The 18,648-nt window shown below is 45.6% G+C and overlaps 1 protein-coding gene across 2 annotated transcripts in view; it reads right to left on the bottom strand.

Annotated features, from left to right (window-relative positions):
* NUP155 (nucleoporin 155) overlaps positions 1-18,648 on the bottom strand; it is a 546,729-nt gene that overhangs the window by 350,133 nt on the left and 177,948 nt on the right. For both annotated transcript variants that reach the window (XM_069221247.1, XM_069221245.1), the window contains 2 exons: positions 17,912-17,978; positions 3,855-3,970 (listed from right to left, as the gene is read on the bottom strand). In XM_069221247.1, the coding sequence (XP_069077348.1) occupies positions 3,855-3,970; positions 17,912-17,978 (183 nt within the window). The remainder of the gene's footprint in view (positions 1-3,854; positions 3,971-17,911; positions 17,979-18,648) is intronic.

Genomic DNA, 18,648 nt, shown 5'->3' on the forward strand with positions numbered 1-18,648 from the left:
AACCTTAGGAATTTTCTATGTTTCTTGGTTACTGGGATATGAAAGTAAGCGTCGCAAAGATCTATCGCACAGAGCCAGTCGCCCTGACGTAGATGTGGGTAAATTTGGTGTAAGGCTAACATCCTGAATTTTTCTTTGCGAATCCATTTGTTTGCTGTCCTCAGATCTAAGATGGGACGAAACTCTTGTTTGTCTTTTTTCGGTACAAGGAAATATCTCGAATAAATCCCCTTCCCTTGTTGGCTGATGGGAACGGGTTCTATGGCTCTTTTTTGCAATAGGATATTGACCTCTAACTGTAGAGCTTCGAGATGGTGGTTGGCTGTTTTGGGTGGAACAGATGGCGGAGAACTGGTGAATCTGAGAGCGTAACCATGTCTCACAATATTCAATACCCAGGCGTCTGTTGTGATGCGTAGCCACTCGTCCAGATGATTTGAGATACTTCCCCCTACCGGAGTGGATAACGGAGGAGGGGGAAGCAAAGATTCAGGGCTTAGACGTGGGAGCCTGTCGAGTTGCCTGAGTTTGAGGTGTTGAACGACCCCTTGTCGACCTTCGCTGAGTGGAGAAACCCCTTTGATGCTGCTGTTGTTGCTGCTGCTGGGGGCGCGAAGACATCCAGTGTGGCGACTGATACCGGTGGGTGAAAAGTCGTCGTTGATATGGCCGGAAAACCTTTCTTTGTTCTTTCGGTCTTTCCATGCCTACCGCTTTCAGGGTATCTAGTTCAGCCTTCATTCTAGCCATCTCGTCATCGGCATGAGAACCGAACAAGGTGGAGCCCGAGAAAGGCAAGTTTTGTATTCTCTGCTGCGCTTCAGGTTTGAGTGATGTAAGTCTCAACCATGCATGCCTTCTGAGCGCTATCCCGTGTGCATAATTGTGTGCGGATAGCACCGAAGAGTCAGCTGCAGCACTTATAATTTGGTTAGAAACCATGGCTCCCTCACCCACGACCTCCAGGAAATCTTCCCTTTTATCCTTAGGAAGATGTTCCGCAAACTGCATTAAAGAGTCCCAGAGGGCACGGTCGTATCGCCCTAATAACGCAGTAGCGCTGGCTGCCTTCATCGTGACGGCTGCAGTAGAACATACTTTTCGTCCTGCAGCATCTATCTTTCTGCTCTCTTTATCTGGAGGCGAAGAAGAAGACGGTGAGGTTGAATGCAGTTTCTTTGCCGCTACTATGACCACCGAATCAGGTACTGGGTCCGACCTCAAGAATAGAGGATCTTGTTCTGGTGGACGATATTTTTTAATAAGTCTGGAAGGAGCAGACTTTGTTGCGGCCGGTGCAAGGAAAATATCCATTGCTGGTTCAAGGAGACCTGGAACCAGTGGAAGCAAAGGTCTGGAAGATGTCCTGTGATGCAAGGTCTCGAAGATCACTGACGTCGATGGGGCAGGTACCGCCAGCGGGATGTTCAGCTTGGTCGCCCCTCGTACTAAGACCTCCTGGAACGTATTCACATCATCTATGGGGGACACTCTCGGGGACGGTGAGTCCGATAGGGTTGGAGAGTAGTCCCGTATAGACGAAGAAGAACGCCTGTGATGTGAATGCTGAGATCTCTGTGATTCATGACGGTGCCGAGAGGAAGAAGAGCGTCTAGAGGAATGTCCCGAACGTCTTACAGACCGCGTTGGAGTCCTCAAAACAGACTCTGAAGGAGGAGCCGGAAGAGGCGCCGTAGGTGTTACCGGCGTCTGTGGCAATGGTGATTGTCGAGGAGAGAGTTGTGGAGACGCTGGAAGGAGGATGAGTGAAGCCGAGGATTCTGAGGTTGTATAAACCCTTCTAGGTCTTTTTGATTGTCTCGACGTCGACACACTCCTCGACGTCGAAGTACGGTGACGGCGAGTGCCCTTTGCCGTCGATTCTTCTCGCCGTTGAGAATCTCTCGACGACGACCCTCGACGTCGCCGTGATGACGGTGAACGCCTACGACGTCGAGCACCCCTCGACGTTGATCGCTCTCGCCGTGTCGACGGCGAGCCGGATTCAGATCTCCTCGACGTGGAACGTCCTCGCCGTGTCGACGGCGAAAGTCCACGCCGTCTCGACGGCGAAATCGTCGTCGACGGCGAGCGATGTCTCTTTCTCGCCGGCGAACCACTCCTCGACGGCGAGCATGTTGGCGCCGTTCCTTGCCTCGACGTCGACGCCCTCGACGTCGTCGGAGACCTGTGCCGTTTTTGAGCCGGTCTGGTCGGAGTTATAGAGGAAACAGTGTGAGCCCTGGTAGAAGACTGACCTTCTCCTCGCTCTGTGGTAGAATGACCACTTTTCCTCCTGTCCTCTTTCGCCTGGAGTCGGATCTTCTCCCTGTCACGAAGGGTCCTTCTGGAGAAGGTTTTGCAGATGTCACACGACTCCGGTTTGTGGCTGGATGGAAGGCAAATTATGCAGACCCGATGTGGATCTGTTTTGGCCTTTTTTCTGCCACAAGAAGGGCATTTGTCAAACAGTGAAGGCATTTCTGAAGTAGAAAAACCTCAAAATTCTGTCAGAATCTAACAGAAAAAAATAGAAAATGATCACTCAATGTTAAAAACGTCGAGTGAAATTGAAATTCAAAAGATTTTAAATGAATTTCTGTCACAAAAGGATTTTGTGAGGTAGAGCTCAATGCTTCAGGGTCCTGTCAAAGGAGCCGGAAAAAAAAACTGAGGCAACTGCCTTTTGCTGTGCATGATGGGAAACAGGAAGACTTTACTTTCTTAAAGGCACAGCTCTATTTTCATTCTGTATAATGGCAGCCTATGGGCTACACTGCCCTACATTGTTTTATTCTCATGAGAGGTGTAAATAAAATATGAGAATGTATTTATTTATGTATTTATAGAATAAATTGAGGTTTAAACGTGAATTTACACTACAACTGTTTTTTCTTCTAACAATTTGGCCTGTGTAGCTGTTCACATAGGCTTCACATTGTTATTCTTAAGTGTTTTTCACAGACATTTTTTGTCAAGGAGCGGATGATTGCACTTAAGAATATATTACACAACAGTGATCCGGGGTCCCCGCAGGCGCGCGGAACTATTCAGTGCTTATGACTATGCATGGAAATCCCCTACGAGAGAACAGGGACAAGAGGTGAAGTCAGCATCGGAACAGATCTGCCAGGGGTAAACCGAATGAAGGCCTCCTTGGATCCACGGGGCCCAAAGGTGCACCAGAGGGGTCCAGAAAGGTACCGAAGATCCACCACGTAGCTTCCTTGAAGATTTGAAACTGTTCAGCCTTGTCAATGACACTAGGAACTCAGGATGGATCAAGATTGGGACGGGAATTGGTTCCGAAAAGGGGGAACGAGCTTGTACGTATACAGATGTCCATGCAACTTCTCCCGATGACTGGCAGGAAGATGAGGAGGCATGTTTTGCCCTTTCCGGGACGGAACGGATCCGAAGTGAAGCCGCACAGTGTTACCTACCATTGCTCAAGAGAATAGCTGAGACAAAAAATCTGGAGCCAGTCTGGCACGAGGGATTTCACAAAGTAAGGAAACTTTGGTTAGAAGTATCCATCAGAAAGACCAATCTCCAAAAAATCCCTTAAATGATATCTCACAGGCCTAAAATCCTCAGAAGCAACCCCAACAGACTCCTACCACACAACACCACAAACTGCAGGAGTGACTTCAATGAGAAATAGAATGAGCTTAAAGGAGGGACTTCACAAAATAGGGAGAAACACAACAGGAAGAACACAAAAAGCAAGAAAGTCACAGAACTGTTGAAAGTAACTTTAATCTTGCTGAATAACTCACTGGGGTAAATATACTACTTTGCTTTGGTGTAAATATGCTACTTTGCTTTGCTATGTACTGTACATGAGATCTTACCTTGGGTTCCCAAGTGATCCTGCAGCAAACTGGGAGTTTCTGTCCAGAAATTCCTGCAAACCTTTCAGTTCCTGAAGCACAGACTCCAGCAAATAAGGCTGAACACTGCTATCCATCTGCAGAAAACAAAACACAGTGTTAATCTTTTTCAGATTAAGTACTTGAAATAATTAACACTTCAGTTGACATTCAGAACCAAAACAAACGAAGAAGAAATTGACTAGACACTCAAGAAATCAAACACCAAATTATACAAATAGACTGTATTTTCGGACACCACAACAAAAAAGATCCACCAGAAGGTTCTAGAGATATAGCATTTACAAATGAACAGTAAATTAAAGCATTTCACTTAACCACAAGCAAGCATTGGCAAATTCAACAACTTTGACATTTAAAAACGTTTTCAGCAAAAGGTTGGACTAACTGTATTGCAGTCACTTTAGGCAACCAACTCCTGTAAGGAGTCAGACAGGGAGACCAATGAGTCCCTCAGAAACAGTTACTTAAGCAGGTGAAGCAATCTTCCCACAATTCCAGGCAGGCAGCAGATGGGGGCAGTCTTAAGATTCTGGGCTACCAACCTGCCCTACCAGACTTATTCAGCTGTTGTAGTCGTGTGCTGTGAAAGGGAGGTCAGCTAACTGCCGTTTGTAGTCTCTTGCTTCGGCTGGGCTCTAGAGGCTACTTATCCACGACAAGGACACAACATGGAAATATCCCTTCTCTTTTGATAGTCACCAGGTGCAATGCACGGCAGTGCAGCCTCTCTATACCAGTTCTACAGTACAGCAGGGTAGCCCTTCTCCAGTCCTCCTTCCAGTCCAGTCAAGATCAGAGTTCTGGGTGCCCCTTTGATGCTCAGACAGTGCCCTCAAGGTAGACGTGGTCAGTAGTCAATAGTCTACCATGTTCCCTCTCTCCCGATAACCACTTCCTGGAAAGGGTAGCATCTAGCAATCCCAATATGCACCATTCTGCACACTTCAAACATGGCAAAACCCCTCTTTCACCATCCAGCGCTCCCAAGCCCAATGCAGTGCTGAAGTCCCTGGAGTGCCTCTCTAATTTACCTGCCCTAGGTAACGTGTACTAGGGACTTACAGGTAAGAAGGCCTATGCCAATTGGGTATAGAAAGTGGAACATACACATTTTGCATTCAGGAAACTGGCAAGGAGGTCTGATAAGCAGACCTCAGTGCACTCTCAGAGTGTAAAAACCAGCAGCTGCAGTCAAAAAATGTTAAAGTGACCATACACGAAGAAGCATTTTGTTATGTATTTAAAAGTTATTCACATTAAATCAATAAAATTGTGATAATATATATTTGTCTTGGTTTTCCCTTCATGGTGTGTATATTAATAGAAAAAAATGAGTGACTTAAATAGAAAGAAATATTGCAGCATAGGCAATTGTTTGTATTTGCCACCATCTCCACACTGACACTTACAGAAAAATTGAAGTGCCTTACACTCCGGTGTGAGACGGCTAGTAGATTCAGGAGGCTTTTTCAGAGCTGAGGATATAGGCCACAATTAAGCTTTTTGTAGTCAATCCCATCAACTCTGTCTAACTTTTGAAAAGTATGATATTGAAAATGTCACTTACCCAGTGTACATCTGTTCGTGGCATTAGTCGCTGCAGATTCACATGTTGAGCACAGTCCGCTGCCTGGTGTTGGGCTCGGAGTATTACAAGTTGTTTTTCTTCGAAGAAGTCTTTTATGGTCACGGGACCGAAGGACTCCTCCCTCTTCGGCTCCATTGCGCATGGGCGTCGACTCCATCTTAGATTGTTTTCCCCGCAGAGGGTGAGGCTGGAGTTGTTTGCTATAAATAGTGCCCATGCAATGGAGTGAATACGTATGTACATAAAAAGTTTATAATAATTATTTACAAATGTACAAATGTTTAAGATTTAAGATTTACTTCTAAACGGCTACAGGCTTCCCGGGGAGGCGGGAGGGCACATGTGAATCTGCAGCGACTAATGCCACGAACAGATGTACACTGGGTAAGTGACATTTTCAGTTCGATGGCATATGTTGCTGCAGATACACATGTTGAGCATAGACTATAAAGCAGTTGCCTCCCCTAAAAGCGGTGGTTTAGCCTGTAGGAGTTGAAGTAGTTTGGAATAATGTTCTTAGTACAGCTTGGCCCACTGTAGCTTGTTGTGCATTTAGTACATCTACACAGTAGTGTTTAGTAAATGTATGAGGCGTAGACCAGGTTGCAGCCTTACATATTTCGCTCATAGGAATGTTTCCTAGAAAGGCCATTGTAGCACCTTTCTTTCTGGTTGAGTGTGCCTTTGGTGTAATAGGCAATTCTCTCTTGGCTTTAAGATAGCATGTTTGAATACATCTGACTATCCATCTAGCAATGCCTTGTTTAGAGATTGGATTTCCTATGTGTGGTTTTTGAAAAGCTATGAACAGTTGTTTTGTTTTCCTGATTAACTTTGTTCTGTGAATGTAGTACATTAGTGCTCTTTTGATGTCTAATGTATGTAGTGCCCTTTCAGCCACGGAATCTGGCTGTGGGAAGAACACTGGTAATTCTACTGTTTGATTTAAATGGAATGGTGAGATTACTTTTGGTAGAAATTTTGGATTTGTTCTTAGAACTATTTTATTTTTGTGTATTTGAATAAATGGTTCTTGTATGGTAAATGCCTGTATTTCACTTACTCTTCTGAGGGATGTGATTGCAATGAGAAATGCGACTTTCCACGTTAAATATTGCATTTCACAGGAATGCATGGGTTCAAAAGGTGGACCCATGAGTCTTGTTAAGACGATGTTAAGGTTCCATGAAGGAACTGGTGGTGTTCTTGGTGGTATAATTCTTTTTAGCCCTTCCATGAATGCTTTAATAACTGGTATTCTAAATAGAGACGATGAATGAGTAGTTTGTAGGTAAGCAGATATTGCTGCGAGGTGTATTTTTATAGATGAAAAAGCGAGGGTTGCTTTTTGCAAATGTAGTAAGTATCCCACTATGTCCTTTGTAGAGGCATGCAATGGTTGGATTTGATTGGTATGGCAGTAGCAAACAAATCTTTTCCACTTAGATGCATAGCAGTGTCTAGTGGAAGCTTTTCTAGCTTGTTTTATGACCTCCATACATTCTTGTGTGAGGTCTAAGTGTCCGAATTCTAGGATTTCAGGAGCCAAATTGCTAGATTCAATGATGCTGGGTTTGGATGCCTGATCTGTTGTTTGTGTTATGTTAACAGATCTGGTCTGTTGGGTAGTTTGACATGCGGTACTAGTGAAAGGTCTAGTAGAGTTGTATACCAAGGTTGTCTTGCCCATGTGGGTGCTATCAGTATGAGTTTGAGTTGGTTTTGACTCAATTTGTTTACTAGATATGGAAGGAGAGGGAGAGGGGGAAAAGCGTATGCAAATATCCCTGACCAACTCATCCATAGAGCATTGCCTTGTGATTCGCGGTGTGGGTACCTGGATGCGAAGTTTTGGCATTTTGCGTTTTCTTTTGTTGCGAACAAATCTATCTGGGGTGTTCCCCAAATTTGAAAGTAATTGTTCAGAACTTGGGGGTGAATTTCCCATTCGTGGACTTGTTGGTGATCTAGCGAAAGGTTGTCTGCTAGTTGGTTTTGGATCCCTGGAATAAATTGTGCTATTAGGCGAATGTGGTTGTGAATCGCCCACTGCCATATTTTTTGTGTTAGGAGACACAATTGTGTTGAGTGTGTTCCTCCTTGTTTGTTTAAATAATACATTGTTGTCATGTTGTCTGTTTTGACAAGAATGTATTTGTGTGTTATTATGGGTTGAAAGGCTTTTAACGCTAGAAATACTGCTAACAGTTCTAGGTAATTTATATGAAATTTTGTTTGGTGTACGTCCCATTGTCCTTGAATGCTGTGGTGATTGAGGTGTGCTCCCCACCCTGTCATGGAAGCATCTGTTGTTATAACGTATTGAGGCACTGGGTCCTGAAATGTCCGCCCTTTGTTTAAATTGTTGCTGTTCCACCATAGAAGCGAGAGGTATGTTTGGCGGTCTACCAACACCAGATCTAGAAGTTGACCCTGTGCTTGTGACCATTGTGATGCTAGGCACTGTTGTAAGGGTCGCATGTGTAGTCTTGCGTTTGGGACAATGGCTATGCATGATGACATCATGCCTAGAAGTTTTAGCACAAATTTTGCTTGTATCTTTTGGTTTGGAAACATAGCACTTATTACCTTGTGGAATGCTTGAACTCTTTGTGGACTTGGAGTGGCAATTCCTTTTGATGTGTTGATGGTTGCCCCTAGATATTGTTGTGTCTGACACGGTTCGAGGTGTGACTTTGTATAGTTGATGGAGAAACCCAGTTTGTGAAGGGTTTGTATGACATATGTGGTGTTGTTTGTGCACTTTCTTACTGTGTTGGTCTTGATTAGCCAATCGTCTAGGTAAGGAAACACATGTATTTGTTGTCTCCTGATATGTGCTGCTACTACTGCTAGACATTTTGTGAATACTCTTGGTGCAGTTGTTATTCCGAATGGCAACACCTTGAATTGGTAATGTATTCCTTTGAATACGAACCTTAGGTACTTTCTGTGAGAAGGATGTATCGGTATATGAAAGTACGCATCTTTTAGGTCTAATGTGGTCATGTAATCTTGCTGTTTGAGCAGTGGAATGATGTCTTGTAGTGTGACCATGTGAAAGTGGTCCGATATGATGTAGGTATTTAGTGTCCTGAGATCTAATATTGGTCTTAATGTTTTGTCTTTTTTTGGAATTAGAAAGTACAGGGAGTAAACTCCTGTGTTTTTTTGTTGTACTGGTACTAATTCTATTGCATCCTTTTGCAGTAGTGCTTGAACTTCTAGTCCTAAAAGTTCTAAATGTTGTAGTGACATTTTGCGTGTTTTTGGAGGGATGTTTGGTGGGAATTTGTGGAATTCTATGCAATAGCCATGTTGGATTATTGCTAGTACCCAATTGTCTGTTGTAATCTGCTGCCAAGATTGGTAGAATTGGCTTAGTCTTCCCCCCACTGGTGTTGAGTGAAGGGGTTGTGTGACTTGAAAGTCACTGTTTAGGTGGAGGTGTTTTTGGAGTTTGGAATTTCCCCCTACTCCTTGGGAATTGACCCCCTCTATATCCCCTGAAACCTCCCCTTTGGAATGAACCCTGATAGGGTGTGGTTCTTGTTTGTTGGCTGGTGGTGTCTGTGGGTTGGCCACGAAACCCCCCTCTAAATGGAGTTTTTCTAAAAGAGCCTCTGCTCTGCGGGGAGTAGAGTGCGCCCATGGCTTTGGCCGTGTCTGTGTCCTTTTTAAGTTTTTCAATGGCTGTGTCCACTTCAACGCCAAAAAGTTGTTTTTCGTTGAAGGGCATATTAAGGACAGCCTGCTGGATTTCAGGTTTGAACCCTGAAGTGCGGAGCCATGCGTGTCTCCTTATGGTGACAGCAGTGTTGACTGTTCTTGCTGCAGTATCGGCTGCGTCCATTGAAGAGCGGATTTGATTGTTCGAGATCGTTTGTCCCTCTTCAACTATTTGCTGCGCCCTTTTTTGGTATTCCTGGGGAAGATGGTCTATGAGAAGTTGCATCTCATCCCAGTGTGCGCGGTCATATCGGGCTAGCAGCGCTTGAGAATTTGCGATGCGCCATTGGTTAGCTGCCGGTGATGCGACTTTTTCCTGCCGCATCAAATTTTCGGCTTTCTTTGTCCGGAGGTGGGGCGTCGCCAGATGTATGGGAATTTGCTCTTTTGCGAGCTGCCCCTACTACTACGGAGTCAGGTGGTAACTGCGAAGTAATAAACACTGGGTCTGTGGGTGGTGGTTTATATTTCTTATCCACCCTTGGGGTGATGGCTCTTGATTTGACGGGCTCTTCAGAAATTTGTTTTGCGTGCCGTAACATCCCTGGTAGCATTGGGAGACATTGATATTGGCTATGTGTAGCCGAGAGGGTGTTAAATAAAAAATCATCCTCTATAGGATCGGAATGCAGTTGGACATTGTGGAATTCTGCTGCCCTAGCCACCAGTTGCGAGTATGAGGTACTGTCCTCTGGCGGTGACGGCTTTGTGGGGTATGAATCGGGATCATTGTCCGGCACTGGGGTGTCGTATAAGTCCCAAGCGTCTTGATCCTGATTATCTTGACTTATAGTAGTTTGCGCTGGTGAGTGCATTTGTGGCGGAGTTTGTGCCGGCGATGCCTGTTGTGGTGGAGAGGGCGGAGGCGTGACTTTTTTAACCACTTTGGCTTGTGGTTGTGCGTCATCCTTGAGAAATCCGATCCTTCTTTTTCTCATTATTGGGGGAAGGGTTGATATCTTCCCTGTGTCTTGTTGGATGTACAGTCTCTTTTGTGTGTAGTCTGATTCTACACTTTGGAGCTCTTGTCCAAATCTGTGCATCTGGCCACTTATTCCTTGTTCCTCTGTGTAGGAAGGAGGTGTGGAACTTTTCGGCGCCGAGAGAGAATCTTTTTTCGGCTTCGGTACCGACCAAATTTTTGTGGCTTTCGGCAGTGTGTCTCGGTGCCGATGTTTTTCGGTGCCGGCATCTTGTTTTTGCTTCTCGGAGCCGCTATCTCGGCTCCGAGGTTGCTCCATGGCGGTCCCTCGACCGGAGTCGGGTGTCTTCGCTATGGGCGTGCCCTTTTTCGGCGCCTTCGACGGGTCGCCGGTTTTATGGGTCGAGCCATGGCCTGTTGGCAGTGGCGTCCCCTGGGCTTTTGTTTTTTCAATGGTCTTTATTTTCGACGTCTTACTCACTGTTTGTTGTTGTTGTTGTTGTTCGACGTCGGAGTCTCCGGATTCTGAGTCCGGAACCAAGAATGTTTCCTCTTCGTCGTCGAAACGTTGTTTTGTCGGCGTGGACGCCATTTGTAGACGCCTGGCTCTTCGGTCCTGGAGTGTTTTTCTGGACCGGAAGGCTCGACAGGCCTCACAGGTATCCTCCTTGTGCTCGGGGGACAAGCACAAGTTACAGACCAAGTGTTGATCTGTATAAGGATACTTACTGTGACATTTTGGGCAGAAACGGAACGGGGTCCGTTCCATCGGCTTCGGCGTCCCACGCGGTCGGGCCGACCAGGCACCGATGGGGGATCGAAGCTACCCCAAAGTCTTCCGATGATCGGTGTCGATGTACCTAACTATCCCGATACCGAACGGAACAATACCGACGCTTTCTTCCGAGATTCTGACTAACTTTCCGAACCGAAACACGGAGCGAAAAGGAACACGTCCGAACCCGACAGTGGAAAAAAACAATCTAAGATGGAGTCGACGCCCATGCGCAATGGAGCCGAAGAGGGAGGAGTCCTTCGGTCCCGTGACCAAAAAAGACTTCTTCGAAGAAAAACAACTTGTAATACTCCGAGCCCAACACCAGGCAGCGGACTGTGCTCAACATGTGTATCTGCAGCAACATATGCCATCGAACACTTTGTTTCTAAAAGTTTTTCAACAAACAGTGACCTATCAAAAAAGCTTGAAATGTATGGCAGAAGCAAATTCAGAATGCAACTACCTAGTAACTAAATAGATTGCCATACCTCTTGCAATATGATGCATTAACTTCTGCACAAACTGAGTAATTAATGTACTTTGTTCATCCAGACTATTTGAAGCCGGGAGACAACTTATTTAATAATTGTTTCACATAAAGCTGTTGATTATCTGCTTACTATGCCAGAAGTAATTAGGAATATTGATACCTGGCTAGATTACTTTCAGCAGTGAAGGGTTTTAACATCAAGAAATGTAGTACAAATCTTGCTTAGATGTGCTACCTGGTGACAGAGTTTGAAAAATATTATGCCTATCATTTGTACTTCTGTTTTTCTCATCAAAGAACCAATTATAATTTGGTGAGAAAGGTACAAATAATCAAGCCACATACTGTTGTTGTCTCAAAATACATATGAAGAAAGCAGTAGCTTTATCTAACTTGCCTATAGGGTTTTTGAAATCCCAGGAAAAAATAAAAAATGGTGCCACATCTTTAGGAATAATATCTATGACTTTAGCTTAGACATCTCTGAAACAGGCAAATAATACATCAAAATAGAAGGTCTTGTTAGAGGATCTACGTTTGAAGTGTATAAACTGTATGAGGTACCACCTCACTGAGCACATTTTCAGGTCAAGTCTCCAAACCACTAGTATCCTATAAATCACACTGCACTGACATGAAACGTTTCCTCAGGTTTAGCAAATAAATGCTCCATTTAATAACATCAAAGCAGTCTGGCTGAAAGTAGAGAGCTAGTTATTTGGGGGTGGGTGGGGGGCGGGGGGTGTTCTTCCCTCTATTGAAAAAGGTGGTAGTGGGAGGGAAGAAGCCCAAAAATGAAAAAAAGGAAAATTGTGTGACAGTTGGGGGAGGGGGGTTCAACTGTAGGAAAGTACCCTCTTTTTGGCATGTTACCCCCAATTTCTGCCTGATGTCAGTCTGTTTTGACTGTGTCACTGGGATCTTGCTAGTCAGGACCCCAGTGCTTAAGGTTTTGTGGCCTGCTTGTCAGTATGTTTCACTGTATTCTAAAGTGTCAATGGAGTCCTGCTAATCAGGACCCCAGTGCTCATGCTCTCTCGGTTTCCAAATTTCTCCTAACATATTAGTAACTCAGTATTTCACTTCAAACTGGCATACTGGTCCTCCCTTATACCTCCTTAGTATATGGTACCTAGGTACCCAGGGCATTGGGGTTCCAGGGGATCCATATGGGCTGCAGCATTACTTTTGCCACCCACAAGGAGCCCATGAAAAGGCTTCTGCAAGACTATTTCACAGCCATTTTCACTACACCAGGTCACTTATAAGTCACCTTTATGTCACCTATATGTCAGGCCTTCCAACAATGAAGGCTGGGTGCAAAGTACCTGTGTGTGAGGGCACCGCTGCACTAGCAGAAGTGCCCTCACGTCGTCCAGGACCATTTTCCCAGACTTCATGAGTGCTGGGGTACCATTTTACGCGTGCACCTATGTCCAGCTCCACAATAGTAACCCTGAATATGGCCATGTAAGCTGTCTAACAACTGGGAATGGTACCCCAACACTGATTCCAGTATTGTTCCAAAATCCCATACACTCTGGTGGCTCCACAGTGGACCCCCAGTACTGCCATACCAGCCTCCTGAGGATTTCCAGGCAGCACCAAATGCTGTCACCTCACAGACCGGTTTCTGCCCTCCTGTTGCTTGAGCAGCTAAAGCCCAGGCAGGCAGATTTCCTTTCCGAGAGGGATGTTACACCCTCTCTCTTTGGAAATAGGTGTTGCAGGCATGGGGGCGGGATAGCCTCCCACAGCCTCTGGAAATGGTCTGTAAGGCACAGATGGTGCCCTCATTGTATAACCCAGTCTACACCGGTTCAGGGAACAATCCTATTTAGGGTCTATTTAGGGTCTCTCCCCTGGCTGTTTCTTCTGATTCGGATTGCAAGAATCCAGCAGGAATCCTCTGCATCCTTTACTTCATCTTCTACCGATGGAACCGCAGCTGAACCCTCCAGGAACTCTACAAACTGCAACAAAGAAGCAAAGACAACTTCTGCAAAATTGTAACTTCAGCTCCTACTAGCAACTGCAACAGTTTCCATGTCGTGCATCCTCCGAGAACTGCCTGTCTTCAGCCTGCACCAGAAGAACTGAAGGAATCTCCAGTGGTGTGACAAAGTCACTTCCCTGCTTCAGCAGGCACCTCTCTGCAGCAACGACCGGTGGCTTGTGTCCCATCTCCAGATGACAAGCGTGGATCCAGCAACACGGGTGGTAGACTAAAGTGACCCAGACAGTCCCAAGGTCCAGCTGTCCAATTTTGGTGGAGGTAAGAGCGTGCCTCCCCACGCAAGAAAGTATCCCCGTGCAGCGAGTGACTTGCAGTTGCCAAGGCTTGTGTGCAACCTTCCAAGAAGTTCTTCGTGAACAGCACAGCTTAAGCCCCCACCACTCCATCCTGCGACGCACATCTTCCTGAGTGGTTCTCCAGCGGCATGGGATCCCTTTGTGTAATGCTGCATGGGCCTACATTTGCACCTTCTTTGTCCCGGTGCTGTGGGACTCCTGTGCGCGCTGCCTGGTCTTCTGAGGGCTCTCTGATCTGCTGAGAGGCCCCTCTGACTCCCCTTCCTGGGTAGAGTCCGCCAGGTCCCTCCTGGTCCCGGGCAGAGCCATTTGCCGCTAACTGCGAGCTTTGCTTGTGCCAAGGCTTGTTGGCAGAACCCAGCGGCACAAACCAGACTGCAATCATCCACCCGGCGTGGGACATCTGCAGCAACCAGGAACCCGCATCTGTCTTCTTGGGTGCATAACTGACTTTGTCTACTCACCTGTGGATATTCTTTTGCAAATTCATCCGGGTTAGCAGGGGCTCCTATTCTCCCTGGACTCTTCAGTGCTTCTTGGACTTGGTCCCATTCTTCCATTGGTCTTCAGGTCTAGTAATCCATCGTTGGTGTCTATGCAAGAACCAGAAGAGACTGCAAATCTCCTATCACAACTTCTAGTGTGTTTCAAGAAACTTACTGTGATTTACTCCTGTTTTCCTGGGCTCTGGGGTGGGGTCTATTACTTAACTTTTGTGTTTTCTTACACTCCCCCTGACACTCTACACACTACACTTGCCTAGGTGGGAGACCAACTTTCGCATTCCACTAATTTAGTATATGGTTTGTTTTCCCCCTAGGCCCATTGCAACCTATTGTGATTTTTACTGTGGGTGGGGTTCGGAGGGAAGAAATGCACCGGCAAGGGGTGGGTGCGGGTGGGGGGAGAAGCAACACCGGCAAGGGGTGGGTGCGGGTGGGAGGCAAGAGGCAACACCGGCAAGGGGTGGGTGCGGGTGGGAGGCAAGAGGCAACACCGGCAAGGGGTGGGTGCGGGTGGGAGGCAAGAGGCAACACCGGTAAGGGGTGGGTGCGGGTGGGAGGCAAGAAGCAACACCGGCAAGGGGTGGGTGGGAGGCAAGAAGCAACACCGGCAAGGGGTGGGTGCGGGTGGGAGGTAAGAAGCAACACCGGCAATGGGTGGGTGCGGGTGCGAGGCAAGAAGCAACACCGGCAAGGGGTGGGTGCGGGTGGGAGGGAAGATGCAACACCGGCAAGGGGTGGGTGCGGGTGGGAGGGAAGATGCAACACCGGCAAGGGGTGGGTGCGGGTGGGAGGGAAGAAGCAACACCGGCAAGGGGTGGGTGCGGTGGGAGGGAAGAAGCAACACCGGCTAGGGGGTGGGTGGGAGCCATGCCCACAAACCACTGCCTGTGGCATAAATAAGTCACCCCTCTAGCAGACTTTAGAGCCCTAAGGCAGGGGCCCTATACCACCAGTAAGGGCATAGTTGCATGAGCAATATGCCCATAAAGTGTCTAAGTCCATTGTTAGACAATGTAAGTGCAGTGTAACCATATTGAGTATTTGGTCTGAGGGTTTTTCATTACGAACTCCACAGCTCCATAATGGCTTCACTGAACACTTGGAAGTTGGGTATCAAACTTCTCAGCACAATAAACCCACAGTATTTATTAAAACATGCACACAGAAGGCATCTTAAAGATGCCCCCCCCCGTATGTTGGCCCAACTGCTAGTGTAGGACTGACCGGTCTGTGCCAGCCTGCCACTTTCAGACAAGTTTCTCACCACACGGGGTGAGAGCCTTTTTGCACTCTGTAGTCAGAAGCAAAGCCTGTCCTGGGTGGAGGTGCTTCACACCTCCCCCCTACAGGAACTGTAACACCTGGTGGTAAGCCTCAAAGTCTCAAGCCTCAGATTACAGTGCCTCACTCCACTCCAGCTAGTGAAGCTGATCCCCCCCCCACCACCACCACCACCAGGCGAAGGCCCACTTTTGGCAGTAAGTCAGTCGGGAAAATTACAGAAAACAGGGAGGAGTGACCAACCCATCTAGGACCACATCGAAGGTATCCTGAGGAACCTCTGACCGCAAAAGCTTTGTACCAAGATATTCGACGCAAAGGACCCGCTGCACCCACAGCCCCCCAGGACTTGGAGAAACTGACACCCAGTGCAGCCGCATTCAGCAGGCAGCCCTCCCTCCCTGTCCAGCCGGTGGTGTGCCCGAGACGACCCCCTGGACCTCGCCTGCAGCCTCTGAGTGACCCCTGGGGTCCCCTAATAGAGAATCATTGAAGACCCAACATTTTGTTTGCACCCTGCACCCGGCCGCCTCAGTGCTGCAGAAGGTGTATGTTTGGTGCATACTTGTGCCCCAAACCCCCCACCCTCCCCACTGCTCCTCTATACCACCCAGGTTAGCCTTCTCAAGTCACAGGTACTTACCTGCCTGCAGATCTGAAACAGAGTGCCTCCAGTCTCCATAGGAGCCCATGTTAATTTTTCCTACACTTTGACCTCTGCACCCGGCCGGCCCATGTTGCTGGTGGTGGAGGTTTGGGGTTAACTTGAACCCCAAACCTGTGGACTTACAAATCCTCAGAGATTGGAACTGTAAGTGTTGTCCTTACCTGTAAAACTATCTAATTTGTTTTCCCCCAGGAACTGTTACTGAAAATTGCAGTGTCTATTTTTAAAACAGATTATTATTACCAATAATTCAATAACTGTATAAGTTATCAATTTCAAACAAAGTACTGTTGATACATGTGTGAAATACAAATCTATTGCAGTACCTGCAACTTGAATCTTGTGGTTCTAAAAATAAATTAAGAAAATATATTTTTGCTATATAAAAACCATTGGTCTGGAGTTAAGTCACTGAGTGTGTGCTTCTTCTATTGTCTGTGTGTGTACAACAAATGCTTTGCACTATCCTCTAATAAGCCTAACTGCTCGACCACAATACCACAAAAGAGAGCATTAGTACTATCTACTATAGACTCTGTTAAGCCTGTCGGGTACCCCTAGACTCTGTGCACACTATATCTCATTTGATATAGTATGTACAGAGTCAGCTTCCTACATACACTACTCGCCAGCTTTCCACCTTTAATGAAACACAGCAGTGTGCAGCTTCTTCAGTAGTCAACATACAGAAATATTAAGAATGAAAAACATGGTCAAGACTAACATTGTCAGGGTATTTACTGGGGTTGTCAAAACTTGATCTTTTGAAAACATACAGGACAAACCAGACTGTTGAAAAAATCCTCACAGAACAACCAATCATACAGACAGTAAATTAGTAAAGTACATTTCCACTTCCAGGAAAAAGAAAGGAAGGAACCATTACAAAAATCATCAGATCAGTTTTACCAGCCACAAATCTCATTATTCGAAGATGCAGGACCAGATAACATCTTAAGATGCAGTGATCTTTGACATCAGAAAGGCATTCTGAGCCGGATTTACAAGGCACACAGTGAAACTGCACTCACATTACAGGAGTGAATTCCAGGTCTTTGCCAGAATACAAACAGTAAACATGAGGTCTGTCTTGGATTTCTAGAAGATTGTGTTACCAATGTCCCTATGGAACTTTAACAGCAGGCACCAATACCTAGGCACTTGGTTCATGCCCCTTCACCACAATATGCTTTTTGAAAGAAGATCAGGATCAGTTAAAATGACCCCCGATCCCACTTTTCAGAGTATTAGCACATACAAGGTAGTACTTAATGAGACATTTTTGTAACAAAATAATGCATTTTACAGACTTGAATGCATAGATATTGTTACAGAATAGACTGCTAGCAAAAGGAGTTTCAAAACATAAATAAATTATGTTTTAGAAGATCTAAGCAAAAAAAAAAAGGAAATCCGTCCAAATGTGGGAGCTACGATAAACTGATAGATTGAAATAGCGAGGCTCACTCGCTACAATACCAAGGCACTGTAGAATTTTAAGCGATTCTAAAATTACTAGGATACATGCTATACACTAGACACAGTCTCCTAAAGGAAGTTCACACATATTAAGCTAACGAGGCTGGGATGTAAAAACAACATTTTGTAAACATCCTTTTATCCTGACTAAAAATTGCTGTTCAGACCTATTGCAGGTGTGAGGTATACCCCATAGCACCATCAAGCGGAAAATATGGTATCAATAATAAGTAACCATCAACGTTTCTGAAAATAATCTTACCGCAGTAACCTCACGGTTTCCATATTTGAATATTTTGTCCACAACTATACTTCCATCCCAAATGTTGCTAAAGGAAGAGAAAAGGGAGGGCAGTCAACCAGTGAAAGAAACTAAATATGAAAACATTTCTATCAAATGTAGCTGTTTCAGTTCCTGTAGCTCAAGAATTCAAGAGGTTTTATGGAGTTACAAAATCACAACATTATTTCATAAAACAAAAATGTTTATTTCATGTATTTCATGTGTTAGCTGTAGTGGCCTTCCCCTCTATTATCTGTATTGAACTTGGTGACATTAATAAGTTTGATGTACCTAGGGTGGTTAGCAAACAATATCTCTGCATGGTTTACCCTTAAGCAGTGAAATCCCATACAATGTGTCAATGGGTAAGCTACAATGACTTGATTTTTCACCACACTCATTCGGGGGGCCCCATTTTAATCCATGCTCCTATCTGTATGACAAACTGAAGGCTAGCCATTGTGCCGTATTTAATTTAAAAAAAAAAATCCTGTTAAGATACTCACAATAAAAAAATATAAAATATCCCACCACCAATGATAAATTGACTTCAAACTCTGGATGATACAATATTTTTTAGAGCATACACTGGAGCCAATGCCCTTATTGTGGTTGTAAACAGTTGAAAAATATAGGACATGTTGCAAACTGCCACATTTTAAAACGCCTTGCACATACCTAAAAAAAAACTGATGTTTTCCTTTCCTGTCTTGCTA

Source organism: Pleurodeles waltl, chromosome 1_1 (assembly GCF_031143425.1).
Source record: "Pleurodeles waltl isolate 20211129_DDA chromosome 1_1, aPleWal1.hap1.20221129, whole genome shotgun sequence".
Classification (NCBI taxonomy): Eukaryota; Metazoa; Chordata; class Amphibia; order Caudata; family Salamandridae; genus Pleurodeles; species Pleurodeles waltl.